The sequence below is a fragment of the Bison bison genome, unplaced genomic scaffold, assembly GCF_000754665.1.
Source record: "Bison bison bison isolate TAMUID 2011002044 unplaced genomic scaffold, Bison_UMD1.0 scf7180017864162, whole genome shotgun sequence".
Lineage (NCBI taxonomy): Eukaryota > Metazoa > Chordata > Mammalia > Artiodactyla > Bovidae > Bison > Bison bison.
In genome coordinates, this window is record NW_011494734.1 from 601,649 (window position 1) to 618,480 (window position 16,832).

At 34.4% G+C, this 16,832-nt stretch overlaps 1 protein-coding gene across 7 annotated transcripts in view; it reads left to right on the top strand.

Annotated features, from left to right (window-relative positions):
* Positions 1–16,832, top strand: part of KMT2E (lysine (K)-specific methyltransferase 2E) — a 91,514-nt gene that overhangs the window by 36,105 nt on the left and 38,577 nt on the right. For 5 of the 7 annotated variants that reach the window (XM_010841433.1, XM_010841434.1, XM_010841432.1 and 2 more), the window contains 5 exons: positions 3,080–3,194; positions 4,536–4,765; positions 7,648–7,728; positions 13,845–13,903; positions 14,844–15,016. In XM_010841433.1, the coding sequence (XP_010839735.1) occupies positions 3,080–3,194; positions 4,536–4,765; positions 7,648–7,728; positions 13,845–13,903; positions 14,844–15,016 (658 nt within the window). Of the gene's footprint in view, positions 1–3,079; positions 3,195–4,535; positions 5,337–7,647; positions 7,729–13,844; positions 13,904–14,843; positions 15,017–16,832 lie in introns of those variants that run through there. The other 2 variants (XM_010841438.1, XM_010841437.1) reach the window with 2 other exon arrangements.

A 16,832-nucleotide genomic window follows, 5' to 3' on the forward strand; every position in this document is an offset into this window, starting at 1 on the left:
GCATCTACTAACCTCAAACTTCCAGTCTATCCCTCTCTCTTTCCCTCCCCCTCTGACAACCAGTCTGTTGTCTATGTCTGTGAGTCTGCTTCTATTTTACAGATAGGTTTATTTGTGCCATGTTTTAAATTCCACATATAAGTGACCCCATGCATTATTTGTCTTTCTATGTCTGACTTACTTCACTTAGTATGATAATCTCTAGTTATATCCATGTCATTGCGAATAGTTTATTTCATTCTTTTTTATGGCTGAGTTGTATTCCATTGTATAATATGTGCCACATCTTCTTTACCCTTTCATCTGTCAATGGACATATAGGTTGTTTCCATGTCTTAGCAATTGTGAGTAGTACTGTATAGCTTTAATTTGAATCATGAGGTTATGCAAAGGATTTGTGGCTTGTTTACGTGCTTGAGTTTATCTGTATTTGGGCTGAAAGTCTTGTTTAATTCACACCCATTATCTACTCCAAAATACAAATTTCTTGCCACATTCTAAATCCCTAAAAGTGATTCTTTCTATAATGGCCATAATTCTTACATGTTGCTCTAATAATCAGGAATTGCTAAAACTCTACTTTTTCCCTCTATGTATTTTTATTTTTTTTATTTTTTATTTTTTTTAATTGCGATGGCGCTTAGCACCCCCCTTGCCGAGGCCTTTGCCATCCTTCCCACGACCAGACGTGGTTGCTGTCGCAGTCTGTATTTTTGAAAATATGTATTTATTTACTTGGCTGCATTGGCTCTTTCACTGTGGCACACAGATTCTCTAGTTGTGATGCATGGGCCCAGAGCACATGAGTTCAGTAGTTGAGGCAGTCAGGTTTAGTTGCTCTGGAGCCTATAGGATCTTAGTTCTGTGATCAGATATCAAACTGGTATCCCGTGTATTGCCAGGTGGATTCTTAACCAGTGGACTACTAGGGAAGTCCTCCTGCTGTGTATTTTTAAAATAATTTGAAAGGAATCTATATTGTAATCAAAGCAGTTTATCTATTCATTTTATGTGAATTTTATCCTTTTGTTCAGTATGTCTGCCTCAAGGAATCCATGTTGTAGAAATACCATTATATAAACAGAAAATTATATATAGAACAGTATACAATTGCAATGATGCCTTAACACTGAAGAATAGGAACAATTTAAACATCCAGTAGGGAGTTTATTAAATAAACTATAGTACATTCATATAATGAAATAAGCAGTTATAAAAAATAAGACAGCACTATGTGTTAACATTGGAAGGTTGAAAAAGCAAATTGTGAATTTGTTGTTGTTTAACCGCTAAGTTGTGTCTGACTCTTTGGGACCCCATGGGCTGTAGTTGGCCAGGCTCCTCTGTCCATGGAGTTCTCCAGGCAAGAATACTGGAGTGGGTTGCCATTTCCTTCTCCAGGGGATCTTCTCCACCCAGTGATAAAACCCGGGTCTACCGCATTGGCAGGTGAATTCTTCCGAGATGATGCTAGCCATAAAGAACCTGCCTGCTAATGTAGGAGACTTAAGAAATGTGGGTTCAGTCCCTGGGTATGGAAGATCCCCTGGAGAGGAGGGCATGGCAACCTGCTCCAGTCTTCTTGCCTGAAGAATTCCACAGACAGAGGAGCCTGGCAGGCTACAGTCCACAGGGTCACAAACAGTTGGACATGACTGAAGCAACTGAGCGCACACACAAGCCATCAGGGAAGCACCAAATTGTGAATACATATTGTATATTCTCATTTTTAAAAAACGGTGAGATGTGTTTATGGATAGACAAATATAGAGGAGGATACAAAGCATCTTAACATGGGTCTATCAGGTTTGGATGAAGACATGATCTTTCACTTTCTTGTTATGTCTCTTTTAAAGTTTGTACAGTAAACGTGAATTAATTTTGGAATTAAACACATTTCTCTTTAAAAGATTAAACAAGTCAATTTTTAACATCACAGCATAGCTATTAGGTGAGTACTGGTTTTCTAAAGATTCAGAATATTTTGGAGACTCTTCTTTTATAATCTCCTTCAGAACTGCTTGACCTTAGTTTATGTCTCTCTCTCTCTCCTGATTGTAGCACACTGGATCCCAAGTAATAGTCACTTAGAGCAAAACTGAGAATTTGCTTAAGGGATGAGTTGAGGAGAGAAGTAGTTGACAACAGAAATTTGACCAGTTAGATTGTAACTGCGTTAAGCAGCCTTAAACCATGAAGAATTCAAATAGTATTAAATTCTAAGGAAAGGTTTTGATTAAGAGGTTTGATAAAGGTTTTGAAAAAATCATCTCAAACAGTGGCTTGGTAAGAATAAAGGCATGGAAATAAGTCATGTTGTGTTTGTGCAAGGGAGAAATTAATTTCAGTGTGAATTGCCCTCAGAAGTAGGTTCACTGCCACATTGATCAATAGGAATTGTCAGATGAGGGCTCCAGGAGGATTGATACAAGTGAAGAATCTGGGCAGGTGATGTACATAAAATGCTAGACCAGGGAACTTAGAAGTCAACCATAGTAGGTGAGTTGTTACTGTCAGTGGTTGGTGAGCTCATCATCAGTTAGTCATTATGAGGCCAGAACTGCTAATCTGACACTACCACAGCTACTGGTTGCATTTTTTTTCATAAGCAAGTCTTGGTTCATTGTAAGGTTTCCTTTCCTTAGCTTTTCTGATAGTTCCAAGACTTTGTTATATCTTGACATAGTAACACACACATAAAGCTTTGAACATTGAAATGTATACTTCACATTCAAATTGGGGTCCATGCATGTGGATTCAGTATGTCCTCAGTCTTGTTTAAATTATTTCTACCACTTTTGTCCACCCCTGTGCATAGTGTCCCCAGTGCCACTGAGTACATTAAGTGATTTTTAATGTCTAGTAATTTTTTCAGTGATAGGGAAACTATATCAGAGTTTGAAGATGGGACATTTATTGTACTTAACTAAAAGTTTTTTTTATAACATGGACTCTAGATAGGGTATGTCATATCTGCAGGGTGTCTATGTTTTAGACATTTTAAAGACATTTTATTTGTATAGCCAATATAGTAAGTGTTTGAGTGGAATTCTCTTTGATGCAATGTTTTTCCTTCCAGACCAGAATCCGTAGAAGCTAGCCCTGTGGTAGTTGAGAAATCCAACAGTTATCCCCACCAGTTATATACCAGCAGCTCGCATCATTCACACAGTTACATTGGTTTGCCCTATGCGGTAAGTGTCAAACATTTCTTTGGAAGGTTTTTTTATATCTGTATATAAATCTGTATTTTTTACATCTAAAAGTTGAAAGTTGATGTATGTGGTGTTATGCCTAAAACTGAATATTTAAAATGCAGACTTTTTATACTATCTAAACAATTAGGTATATAATTTGTAGTTTAATTTGTCATTGATCTAATTATATTTATTCAAGGGATTAAAATTCTATAAGAGGAATTCCTTAGAAATTTTTATAGTATTATTATTTTGCTTTTTATGCTTTTACTAGTTAAGTGTTATAATTCTTTACCTTCTCTATAAAAAGATTGTAGGTAGAATTATACTATCTACTGTTGATTTTAAATTATATAGTAATTTATATGATAAATTATATAGTTACCACTGATTTAGCTCTTATATGTCAAGCTCTGTGCTGAGCTTGACATATATATATATTTTTTGATATATATATATATATATATTAGCTTGACTAATATGTATTTTTACATATATTATCTAATTTTCAAAAACAACCTCATAGGTATAATTTTCATCCCCATTTAATAGCTGAGAAAATGAAAGCTTATCTAAGTTAACTTATCGAGTGTTGCATAGCTAGTAAGAGGCAGAGTATAGACTGAAACAGCTGCAGAACTGAACACATTTGTGGTATTATCGAGTTGCCATTATCAGAAATTTTTAGAACAGTCTTTTGGACTGGTGGGATGATTTGGGAGAATGGCATTGAAACATGTATAATATCATATATGAAACGAGTCGCCAGTCCAGGTTCAACGCACAATACTGGATGCTTGGGGCTGGTGCACTGCGACGACCCAGAGGGATGGTACGGGGAGGGAGGAGGGTTCAGGATGGGGAACACATGTATATCTGTGGCGAATGCATGTTGATATATGGCAAAAACAATACAATATTGTAAAGTTAAAAAACAAAATAAAATATAAAAAAAAAGAAATTTTTACCACTTGGACCAGAATAAAAAATACCCAAACTTTAAAAATCCCTATTGTATACTGTCTAGTGACAATATGTCTTTTGTAATTGTTTTTGTTATTCTTTGGCCTCTATTTTCTAAGGGTTTTGTGTTTATTTTTTTTAACCATCACTATTCTCACATCTTGTATTGTGAAGATGACCAAGGTTGTAGGTAGATATTTTCATTTATTATGGTTTAAAATTTAGTTTCAGCAAGTCACTATTTTAAAGATATTAAGGAAGAAATGGGCCAATCTCATCTCTCTCAAATAGGTTAAAGACTGAATTTTATTTAAGTTGCTTAGATCATACTGTTACTGAAATTACATTGTGCTGTGTTTGTGTTTAATTATCCAGGACCATAATTATGGTGCTCGTCCTCCTCCAACACCTCCAGCTTCCCCTCCTCCATCAGTTCTTATTAGCAAAAATGAAGTAAGCATCTTTACCACTCCTAATTTTGATGAAACTTCCAGTGCTACTACAATCAGCACATCTGAGGATGGAAGTTATGGTACTGATGTAACCAGGTGCATATGTGGTTTTACACATGATGATGGATACATGATCTGTTGTGACAAATGCAGGTAAAATATTTCATGCTGTTTGCTTGTTTTCTTGAATGCTCCTAATGTTTGTGATTGTTAATGTTGGAAAAGATAATTAAAGTTGCTTTGAAAGGAACTGATAAATGAATTTTTAAAGTGATCCTTCTGCTACTATCATTGCAATCTGTTTTGCTCCTAGAAAGTGCCCCTATGGGAAAGAAAGAAAGAAAGAAAAAAAAAACTATCTTAAGAGTTTTTTTGGAAATCCTTGTTAATTGAGTAATAGGCAATCAGTTCTAAACTGTATACAGAATCACACCTCTCTTTTCACTCATTCAATAGTAATACACTACATAAAGTAGACAAGATACAAATGAGAGGAGAATTGAGTCCTGTGTATTTCCTTTGGAATTATTTGTGCTGTATAGTCAACTGTGATTTTCCAGTTTGGGGGAATTATACATTTGATTGATGTTTGTTTGACCTGACTCTCTCACCTCCTTTTGACTTGAACCTTGCAGCACTCTGGAGTCTCCTTGAACCAGAACCACAGTCTCCCCTCCCCCAACCCTGGTTCAACCACCAAGAAAGGCCTCCTCCCCTAGAGAAGGTGTGATTGGGACAGAAAGTGGGGTTTTGTTTTCTTTCTTTATCTTTTTTTCTGGTGGGAGGGAGTTGGGGAGGATGGAGAGGGAATAGTAGGATTTCAACCTGAAAGTTACTGAGTCCATCCCCTGCATAGGCTGGGAAGCAGAGAGTATTTAAGCAGTATTTAAGCACTGTAGGGGGTAAGAAAGTTTGATAGTTTTCAGAATATCCTGGATCTGGTCCTTAAGGCATAGCTTCATTATTTTATTTGAAATAGTATTCATATTTGAATGTGAGTATAATATTTGGCCTTGTTGAGCCAAATATAAATTACTTTGCATTATTTGTAATCTGTTCCCATCTGTTAAGTTAGGTGATTAGGAGTGAGATGTAATTGATACAAACATGCAGTTAGGGTTATATTTCAAAAAGGTGATTTACCTTTGCCAAAAATGGGGAAAATTAGTCTTAAGTGAAATGTGAAATTTGATGTTATTTTTATGGAAAGTTGTAATATTAATACTTTGAGTTAATTTTAATAATAAAACTATATTGTGATACTTTTTCAAATTAACAACTAAACTTATGGTACATACTATTACCATGAGCAATCACCTCAGTAAGTTAATTCAGGAGGTAAATTTAAAATCAAAGAACATAACTTCACTGGTAACTTGTTTTCCTCATTATTTTTTAATTACTTAGCAACTCTCAATTCATATTTTAACCAATCATATAAAATATCTCATAGCTGATTTTTGTCTTATGTGATAAATTATATACCATTTGACAGTATTTTTATTCTAATGCATAATCTAAAGTGTTTTTCTTTTGATTAATTGCAATGATCTATATATAATATATAATTATATCTATTAGAAAATAGTGAAATAGTTCTTAGGATTTATACCTATCTACAAACTCTTGAAGGACCAGTTCACATATATTGGATTATTCAAGGTATTTGCTTTTTAGCAACTGGTCTATTTGTTATGAATTTTTTGTTATTCTACTTTTCTACTGCTTAACCTGGAGTATAATATATACTACCAGGCTTAATCTTTTTTCCTCTATTCTTGTTTTACATTGGCTCTATGTATTTTCATGTACCTGCTGCCCATACTCTTTTTCAAGTTTGCCAACTAGAGCTCTGATATTTATTCATTTCCTAGTTTTATTTCTTCTCTTGTCTCCATGACACAATTACTTACCCCCCAAATTTAACATAATTTGTTATCCTAACTCTCATCAAGTGCTTTGCTTTTCTTTTAAACTTTTTTCCCCTATCATCTTTGATATATAGACAGTTATCTTTACATTCTACCAATTCTTGTCCCAACATCCTCAGTTAAGAAAGAGCAAGATCATAGCAGTTAACTTAGTAGCTTTTATGTATAAATTATATATATTAAAAGTAGCTCATTACTGTATAAGGAATAAGATTATTTTTAGAACAGGCATATATATCAGCTATAGACCAATTAAAGTTTTGGCCATAAAATAGCCTCAAACTTGAGAAGTTTGCCTCAAGCTGCTCCATGTATTACTCTTAAAAATAGAGTTCATAATAAATTTAGTCTCTATCTTCATGGAATGACTCTTGGATTCTTTAACTTCATCTTCTCTGCCATCATTCTAGTTCTTTCGGTTCTTTAACTTAGATCTGGAATGTTGGAAAAGCCTTTTAGTTGATTTTTATACTTTCAGTTTTTTAAATTTTTTTAAATACTATATACCATCAAAACAACCTCTGGTTGTTACCTGTTGCCAGTTAGAGGAGTGCTACACACACTTTGACATTCCAGGTTCTGTATACTGTAAATACACTTTACTAATTGAATTTTATTCCCCTCTGTTTCTCAAAACGAACATTCTTCAAATACATTAACTGCCTCTGACTGTTGCTCTCTATATCCATCTACTTGAGAAAATGTTGCTATGTGACATTTCTGTCTTCATAATTTCCCATGTGAGGTTCTCTTCAAGTCCCATTATTCTCCAGGATGCTTTTCCCATTAATACCAAATAGTGTGGATATCTGCAGCTTGTGATTTGTAATAAAATATGTACCTTTTACATTTTAATATTATATTTGCTTTAGAAATTTGTATCATGTAGATGATATCCCATATTTGTCCTCTTACTTTTACATCTCAAAGTTTTATCTTCCCGAGGACATATTTCTATGAATTCTTCACATTACCTTTTATACTACTAAACTCAAAATAGGCACTTATTAAGTGATAGTTAAATAGAATGTCAAATCTTAATTTAAGTATGATTTTAATAATATTTTGTATGTTCTGCTTTTTTTCCCCCCTTCCTTTTTAAAGTGTTTGGCAACATATTGACTGCATGGGGATTGACAGGCAGCATATTCCTGATACATATCTTTGTGAACGTTGTCAGCCTAGGTAAGTTGTGCATGTAGTAAAACTGCCAGTAATTTTACCGAGGTAATCTTTAGTTACTAGAAGTTTATATATGAATTCTAGATTAAGCAATTAGTGGATACTGTGTTAATATGGGCTTCATTTTTATGATTTGGGGTTTTGTTTGTTTTCATTCTGACATCCCTAAAATCAGGAAGAATCTTTCCATTGATAATGTGTCATGGTTTATTTTCTATCTAGGGTTTTTAATAATGCATAAAATCCTAGTGCATTTTCTAAGTGACATCTTTTTTCAGTGGACTGCACATTATGTTAAAAAGTTATTACAATGGCCTTCCCTTCTAATACACAGTTTTGTAGGGCTTATACTATTATTCCACCTATTGGCAATAATGTGTTTTCTTGCCGTTTCTTTTTCTGTGTTTTTAAAAAATCTTTTTAAATGGACATTTCAAACCTATATAAAAGTACTGGTATAAGGAACCCACATGTTTCTACCACCCTGCTTCAAAAGTTCTCAATAATCTTTTCATTTACACTGCTGTGAATTTTTCTCCTTCATGTATTTTAATGCAAATCTCAACTATATTATTCCATTCATATGTATCCGTATATATATTTAAGTATACATATATTTCTGTTTATATATTTCAGTATGTATCGATAAAAGAATTCTTAACAAAAATCTGTAATCACAAAACGATTAGTATACTTGCAACAAAATCTGCTACATTTAACCACTTTTTATTTTTATTTATTTATTTTTTTACTCAAATAAGTCTCAAGTTTTATTAAGATCTTCTATAAACACATCTATTCGCTACTGAAAACTGAAACAGCACATCAAAAAATTTTATTACTATTTAACACACTAATAATGCTCTGGCCAAACCAGACAATGTTATCTTTACATTCCTTCCCAAGTTAATTTGTTTCAAATTCTTGATATTGAGTTTCAACTTCAGGGTTAAGAAACAGGCAATACCTGAGACTTCATTAGTACTTCATGGTGTCAGATCAAAGTGGAATTAGTGTGTATTCAAGTCATTTCAATTCCAAGCTACATATAGATTCCTCATAAGTTAAAACTGTATTAAGGTAGAAAAGAGATGCAAGTGAAAAAGACAAACTTACAATAAATATTATACTTACCTGGCAGGGGAGATACCATGATCACTTTTTATTTTTAAACATTATTTATTTATTTATTTTTGGCTATTCTGGGTCTTCATTGCTGCATAGGCTTTTCTCTAGTTGAGGTGAGCAGAGGCTTCTCTTCAGTTGCAGTGTGGAGGCTTCTTTTGTTGGGAGCACAGGCTCTAGGGCGTCGGGGCTTCAGTAGTTGTGGCACATGAGCTCAGTACTTGCAGCGTGAGGACTCTGGAACTCAGGCTGAATAGTTGTGGCACATGGGGTTCGTTGCTCTGCAGCTTGTAGGCTCTTCCCAGATCAGAGATCAAACCTGTGTCCTCTGCCTTGGCAGGCGGATTCTTTACCACTGGACCACTAGGGAAGCCCCCATTCATGCTCGTGCTTAGTCGTGTCTGACTCTTTGTGACCCATTGGACTGTAGCCCACCAGTCTCCTCTGTCCATGGGACTCTACAGGCAAGGATACTGGAGTGAGTTGCCATTTCTTTCTCCAGGAAATCTTCCCAACCCAGGAATTGAACCTAAGTCTCCTGTTTTTACTGCATTGCAGGCAGATTCTTTAGCCACTGAGCCCTCAGGAAAGGCCCCAGCCTTTCTTAAAGTATTGATCGTTGATATACATCTCTTTTAAGTCTCTAGTAATCTAAACCTATACTCTTTACCCCACCAACCTCAATCTCCTTTGCAGTTTGTTTCTTTAAGGGAATGAATTGTTTATCCTGGTGAGTTTACCAATTCCATTTTCATGATTTAACAGTTTTCTCTCTATATTTCTGTAAATAGTGTGTGATTAGATTTAGATCCCCCTCCTTTTTTGGGGGTAAGACATAGACATAGACTGTATTCTATCAGGTGACACGTAATATATGAATGGGACCCATAGATAGTCATTTTTAAGATCTATTAATTTATTAGGGGTTGGTTGCAAATTAAGTGATGTGTTAATTCTGTTGCTTATCACTTATTAGCTGGACTGTTTCTGTAGAACTTCCCCGTATTAACTGTTCCGTTCTTTTATATTTTACTGAGGAATGGCAGGATAAATGCTTGTTGATTTGTAGTGTTTATCTGTTTTTAGAATAATGAAAAGAATTTTAAGAAGTCAGGGGTTTAAACATATTGAGTATCAGCATATTGCAGTTATCAGCATGACAAGATATCTCAGGCTTATTTATACTTCTGTGCCCCAAGCTCAGAATAGGTTTTCAAGACCAGAATCTGAGAGCTAGTAATGTTCCTTCCTACTGGTCTTCTCAGTGTTCCTATGTCTTTTTAGTAGACAAAGCTAGTCTACTATAAGTTTTGTCTGTTTATTTTTAAGATAAAATACAGGTGCTTATATTGATAATTGCAATTTAAATTTAGGGATACAGTTGACCCTTGAACGGCATGGATTTGAACTATGCATGCCCACTTATGTGTGAATTTTTTTCAATAGTAAGTACTACAAAACTACACACGCTGCATTTTAGCACCCCTAACCCTCTCATTGTTCAGGGGTCAACTGTACAAGGTTTTCATCTTACTGTTTCTATATTCCATCTGTGTCTCCTTCTATGCTAGTTTTCAACAATGCAGTCAGTAGTGTAATTAGAGTATCACATAATTTTCTCAACTGCTTAATCGCATAGAAGAATATAACAGTTTCAGAGTAACAGTACCAACATTATCACCAACAATATGATTATATAAAAAGTTTATAACTTTTTTCCCCCTTTAGATATTTTCCATAGGGATGTATAGTTAATTTATTGTGTTTAAGTTCTTTTGAAAGAATTTTACTGTTTACACACTACACACTTCAGGCTTTGGTTGTTTTATTTTTGATTTTTGAGAAGTTAACCTTTTCAAGTAATGTAGATTCACATGCATTTGTGAAATAATACAGAGATCCTTTGCATCCTTTATTCAATTTCTCCCAGTGGTAACATCTTGAAAAACTGTTAATACAATATCACAGGCAGTATACTACATTGGTATAGTCAAGATACAAAAAATTTCAATCACGAAGATCCCTCATGTTGCCTTTCTAGACATATCCACCTCTTTCCACTCCGATATTTGACCCTTGGCAACCACTAATCTATCTATAGTCTATTCCAGTAATTCTGTCATTTAGAGACAGAAATGAAATTACACAATATGTGACCTCTTGGGATTGGCTTTTTTTTTTAACTGAGCAAAATTCCCTGGAAAACCAGCTAATTTGTGGCATGTTATCAGTATTTTGTGGTTTTTTTTTTTCCTTTTTCAGATTAGTGTTATATGGTATATATGTACCAGAGTTTGTTTAACCACCCACTGAAGGACATTAGGGTCATTTCCACTTTTTTGGCTATTACAAATAAAGTTGCTGTGAACATTTGTGTACAGGTTGGGGTGTGAACCTAAGGTTTGCTTGCTCTGGTATATGCCCAAGAGTGCAGTTGCTTGATCATTTGGTAGTTGCATGTTTGCTGTTGTTGTTTAGTTGCTCAGTCGTGTCCAGCTCTTTTACGACCCTGGACTGTATCCCATCAGGCTCCTTTGTCCATGGGATTTCCCAGACAAGAACCCTGGAGTGGATTGCTATTTCCTTCTCCAGGGGATCTTCCCAACCCAGGGACTGAAACCCCATCTCCTTCACTGTGGGAGAGTTCTTTACCACTGGGCCACTTGCAAAACCCCAGTTGCATGTTTAGTTTTATAAGAAATTGTCACGTTGTCATGCAGCAGAAACCAGCACAACATTGTAAAACAGATATCCTCCAATTAAAAATAACTTTTCAAAAAAGTGTCAAATTATTTTGCAGAGTAGTTGTATCAGTTTACTTCCTATGAGAAATGGATGAGTAATAATTTTATTTTTAAGAATTACTTTTTATATCTTACTTGTATAGTCATATGCTTATTTAGTTATGTAAGAAGTAGTCCCATCATTCCTGTTCCTTTGACTTTGAAAGTAACAGTTTTTAAAAAAATCAATTATTCCTTCCAATTTTTGTTATACTAGAAATAGATATGCACATGGTGGTGGTTTAGTCACTAAGTCATGTCCAACTCTTGTGATCTCATGGACTGTAGCCCACCAGGCTCCTCTGTCCATGGGATTTCCCAGGCAAGAATACTGAATTGGGTTGCCATTTCCTTCTCCAGGGGATCTTCCTGACACAGGGATCAAACCCAGGTCTGTTGCATTGTAGGCGGATTCTTTACCCACTGGGCCACCAGGGAAGTACGGATATGAACATGTATATTTGTATTCCCCTCCTTACTTAGATAAGCAGTGGCACATAGAGTTTTTGCCACAGTAGTCTTTTGTCTTAAAAATTTGTTCTGAAGATCACTTCATGTTAATAATATAGAAATTAACTTCTTCCTATAACTCAAGATGCTCCATCTTTTACATGTTGTATACTTTAGCCCTTTGAGTGGACCTTTGAGTTGTTTCCAGTCTTTTGTAATTGCAAATAGAAGTGAGATTGTTCAGTAAAAGGGTAAGTGTATGTGTAAAATTTTGTCTGATACCACCAAATTCCCCTCCAGTAGGAACTGTTCAATTTTGAATCTCCACCAGTCATGGATAAGCGTGCCTATTTTCCCCCGCCTCACAACAGAGTTTTTGATAGACTTGGATTTTTGCTGATTTAACTAAATGAGAAATGGTAATCTCACTGTGATACTTTTCATTGCTTATGAGTGAGGTTTTTCTATGTGACTTTGTTTCACCTTTAATAGTTACTAGCCTTTTGCCAGAGGAGAAGGCAATGGCACCCTACTCTAGTACTCTTGCCTGGAGAGTCCCATGCATGGAGGAGCCTGGTGGGCTGCAGTCCATGGGGTCGCTAGGAGTCGGACACGACTGAGCGACTTCACTTTCACTTTTCACTTTCATGCATTGGAGAAGGAAATGGCAACTCACTCCAGTGTTCTTGCCTGGAGAATCCCAGGGACGGGGGAGCCTGGTGGGCTGCCGTCTCTGGGGTCACACAGAGTCGGACACGACTGAAGTGACTTAGCAGCAGCAGCAGCAGCCTTTTGCCAGAGAGTTTTTTTTTTTTTTTTTTTAACATATTAGACTCTTTTATTTTTAATCATGAGGTAAATATCTACTGATGAATTCAGTAAGAGTTAGTTAAAAACTGACCATTAATGAGGATAGTCACGTCAGCAATAACTGGCTGTCATTCTGTGATAACTAGAGTTATCAGTAATGCTAGGATAGTTTTGACCTACTAGACATTAAGGCAAGTCTGAGTAGCAGGTACTTCAGTCTAAAGCCCTTATTCTCCCAAATAACTGTATCTAGGTATCTGACCTTTAGACTAATAAGTTTAGACAGGGAAAACGTTGCAAGGGTGGTGAGGGGGGCAAATAAAACAATTACTATGGATGTTCTAGTTCATGAGTGGAGGCTGGAACAGGTTAATAAAATATTTTAGTTGTTAAATGTTTAGTGTTTATCATTTCAAAAATGGAAATAATTTAGGCAAATAGTAATTATTTAGTGTTTATCATTTCAAAAATGGAAATAATTTAGGCAGATAGTAATAGTGCAATAATTATATTACCATTTCCCCCTAAACTTCTGCTTTTAAATATTCAGTTTGGGAAAAAGTAGGGCTTCCCTGGTGGCTCAGATGGTAAAGAATCAGCCTGCAATAACGGAGACCTGGGTTCAGTCCCAGAATTGGGAAGATCCCTTGGGGGAGGGCATGGCAACTCACTCCAGTATTCTTGCCTGGAGAATCCCCAAGGACGGAGGAGTCTGGTTTTCTAAGTAAAAAATTGTTTTCTTAACACAACAGAGTCAGTTAATTGGCATCTACTGCTAATTATGCTAATCAAATCTAAACTGCAAGGCAAGTGATAGTACACATAATTTATGTTGTTCATTTTTCAATAAGAATACTAGAGAAATCATAAAGTTTTTATCACATTAAAACAGATCTGCTTTGTATCTAAGTTTATGAAAGCTTGATAAATATGTTAATATTTTAATTATAGGAGTTTGGATAAAGAGAGGGCGGTGCTACTACAACGCCGGAAAAGGGAAAATATGTCAGGTAGGTAAAAAGGATCTATAGTAAATGAACTTTAGTATGACTGAGAGAATAAGTGCCCTGCGTGTTTTTAGTCAGATATAAACCCCTGGCTAATGAACATTGGTTATATGTATAATTTACTATCTCAGGTATACATTTTAAATATTCTTTTTTATAGATTTTATAGAACAGTAGTATTTAGTTTAGAATATATGGAAAACAAAATTAAAATTTAAAATCATATTTTCGTGCACATAGATAACCTTTTGGTTTAAAGAAGTAAAATATGTTTGTTCTTTAGAAAGATGGTGATCCATTAGTTGATCACGTGGAATAGTATATATTTTATTTTTAGGAATAGGATTTAAAGGTGTAACATATGCTAAACTTTCACTGCGGCTTTTAAAACATGTTGACACCAATACAAGTGGTTTTGAATAATGATAAGTTTTTTGAATTGTTTGATGAATATTTAAATTGTTTCTAGCATTTTTGTTTTGTCTTGTTTTTGTTATTACAAATAGGAAGGTCAGTGAAACCCTTTTAGATAGTGTTTTTTGTTTTTTTTGTACGTGTCCCATTTTATCTTTGGATAGATCCCTAGATATGGGGTTGCTGGGTGAAAAGGGTAAGTGTATATAGAAATTTGCTAGATATGGCTCAGTTAATTCCCCTTCATAAAGAAGTTTTAATGACAGACACTGGCAATGTTTGTAGGTGTCTGTTTCCCATGGTCACACCATCTGAGTACCTTGTCAGATTTTGTATCCTTTCTAGATTAATGTATAAGAAATATATTTGTAATTTGCATTTAAATGTGTCTTACTATGAGTGAGGAAGTGGGGGAAAAACTTTTATTCTTCAGAAAGATAGAGACATAATAGTTTGTTATGTAGAATGTTATTTTATTGTTTGAAATAGAAATATTATTTATGCAATAATTTTTATTTTGCCTTGGAAGATGGTGATACCAGTGCAACTGAGAGTGGTGATGAGGTTCCTGTGGAATTATATACTGCATTTCAGCATACCCCAACATCGATTACTTTAACTGCTTCAAGGGTTTCTAAGGTTAATGATAAAAGAAGGAAAAAAAGTGGGGAGAAAGAACAAAATATTTCAAAATGTAAAAAAGTAAGTTTTTTCTGTTATGAAGATGACTAGAAGGGAAGTGACAGTTTTACAGGAAAGACAGGAGAATTATGGATAGTATTAATAGCTAGAAAAGGTAGCAGGATCTAAGTTTAATTAAAAAAACATTAAAATTTTTTAATGTGTTTTATAGATTGAAATGGAGTGGAGAAAAATGTTTGCAAACTGCTTTGAAATCATCACTGTGATGAGACTAGTTATAAAAATGCAAAAGATAAAGTAAGATTTAGTGAAGGTTGCTGTTCTATAAAACAGAAATAAGAGTGCTAAATTTTTAGTAGCTTATAAATGGGTAGAGGTTTGTAGCTGTTTGTTTCTGAATCATGTTTAATCATTTTAATAAGGCTACATACACATTTGTTGAGTTTCTTACTATCTAGATTTTTCTCACTTAAATTTTTGTATTAAAATACAGAAAACTGTAAAGAGTGAAATTATACCTAGATATAAAATGAAGTTTTACCCCCAGAAAACATTGTTTTTTTTGGAGTAATTCTTCATGATATTTGATTACTTAATAGGCAGCATGTACTTTTAAATACATTTTTCCATTTTCTAATTTCACCTTCCTATTTAAAGTAAGTCTTGATGCTAATAGTCTTCACATATATGTCTCTCTAATTTTGCTTCTGTATACAACTATAACCAAATTCTACCTCTGTTTTCTGACATGTTATCTTTACTTACACTGTTCCCTTCATTACTAGACTATTCTTTTCTCCATCTTTATCTTTTAAACTCCTATTCTACTTTGAAGCCCATCTGAAGCACTTCTTTTTCAATGAAATTTGCTTTTCTCCTATCAAATATGATCATCTTTCTTTGTATTTCACCATAGCACTTGAACCTGTTATTATAGCACTTAATCACATTCTGCTTTATTTCATTGTTACTTTCCTCATCTCAGAGTGTAATGTACAGAGGAAGAGATCATCTATTAAGTGCATTTTACAATTTAGGAAGTCATGTTTAGGTATTAACGGTTTTTTTCTCTCATGTTGAGTTAGTAATACTTCATAAGGATTAGGAAAAAAAAAATCTAAGAACTGGGCGTAAAGATCTAGTTTGCTTTGCTGTTATGTTTTTACTACTGTTGGGGCAGTATGTAGTTAAAAATACATAGCAAAAAGATGCATCTAATTTTGCTTTTTATTCAACCTGTTGTTGTGGCTGATTGTTAAAAATGTGAATGGAGTTCACAGTGGACATTCTGGACAGATGACTTTTTAAAAATACTCATAAACACCTAGTAAGGTGTTGCTGGTTGCTGTTTTAGCAATTCAGAGCTTTGACATAAAGTGTTAACACTGTTAAAGACATAGATTGTGTATTGTGACCCATATATTAGGAGTTTTAAAACTTTATTGTTAAAATTTTCCAGTTTTACTTGAATTTTTTAAACTTGATATTTTTTCATAAAATGATTGTCAGCACATATTAACTTATGAATGTTCTTTTATTATTTTCTTTCAGTGTTTCCTCTGTAAACCAAACTTGTATCTTCTTTCATCATACTTCAGATTTTTCTTTTGTTTCAGCTGCACAGCCATTATGCAGGTTTAAAATCTGTAAATCATCTTCAGTCTTTGATATTCACTATTGATTTTTCCTTTGGAATGTCTCTTCTCTGTTTTCTTATTTTTCTTCATTTTTGCTTCTACAAACCCAGTATGCCCTGATAGTAGTATAGTAATACCTTCTTTAATTTCTCCAACTTTATCCTCTTTCCACTTCAGTCACTCTGCACTTGGTTATGACATTTTCTGCAAATATTGTTTTATATCACTTCTCTGCATGC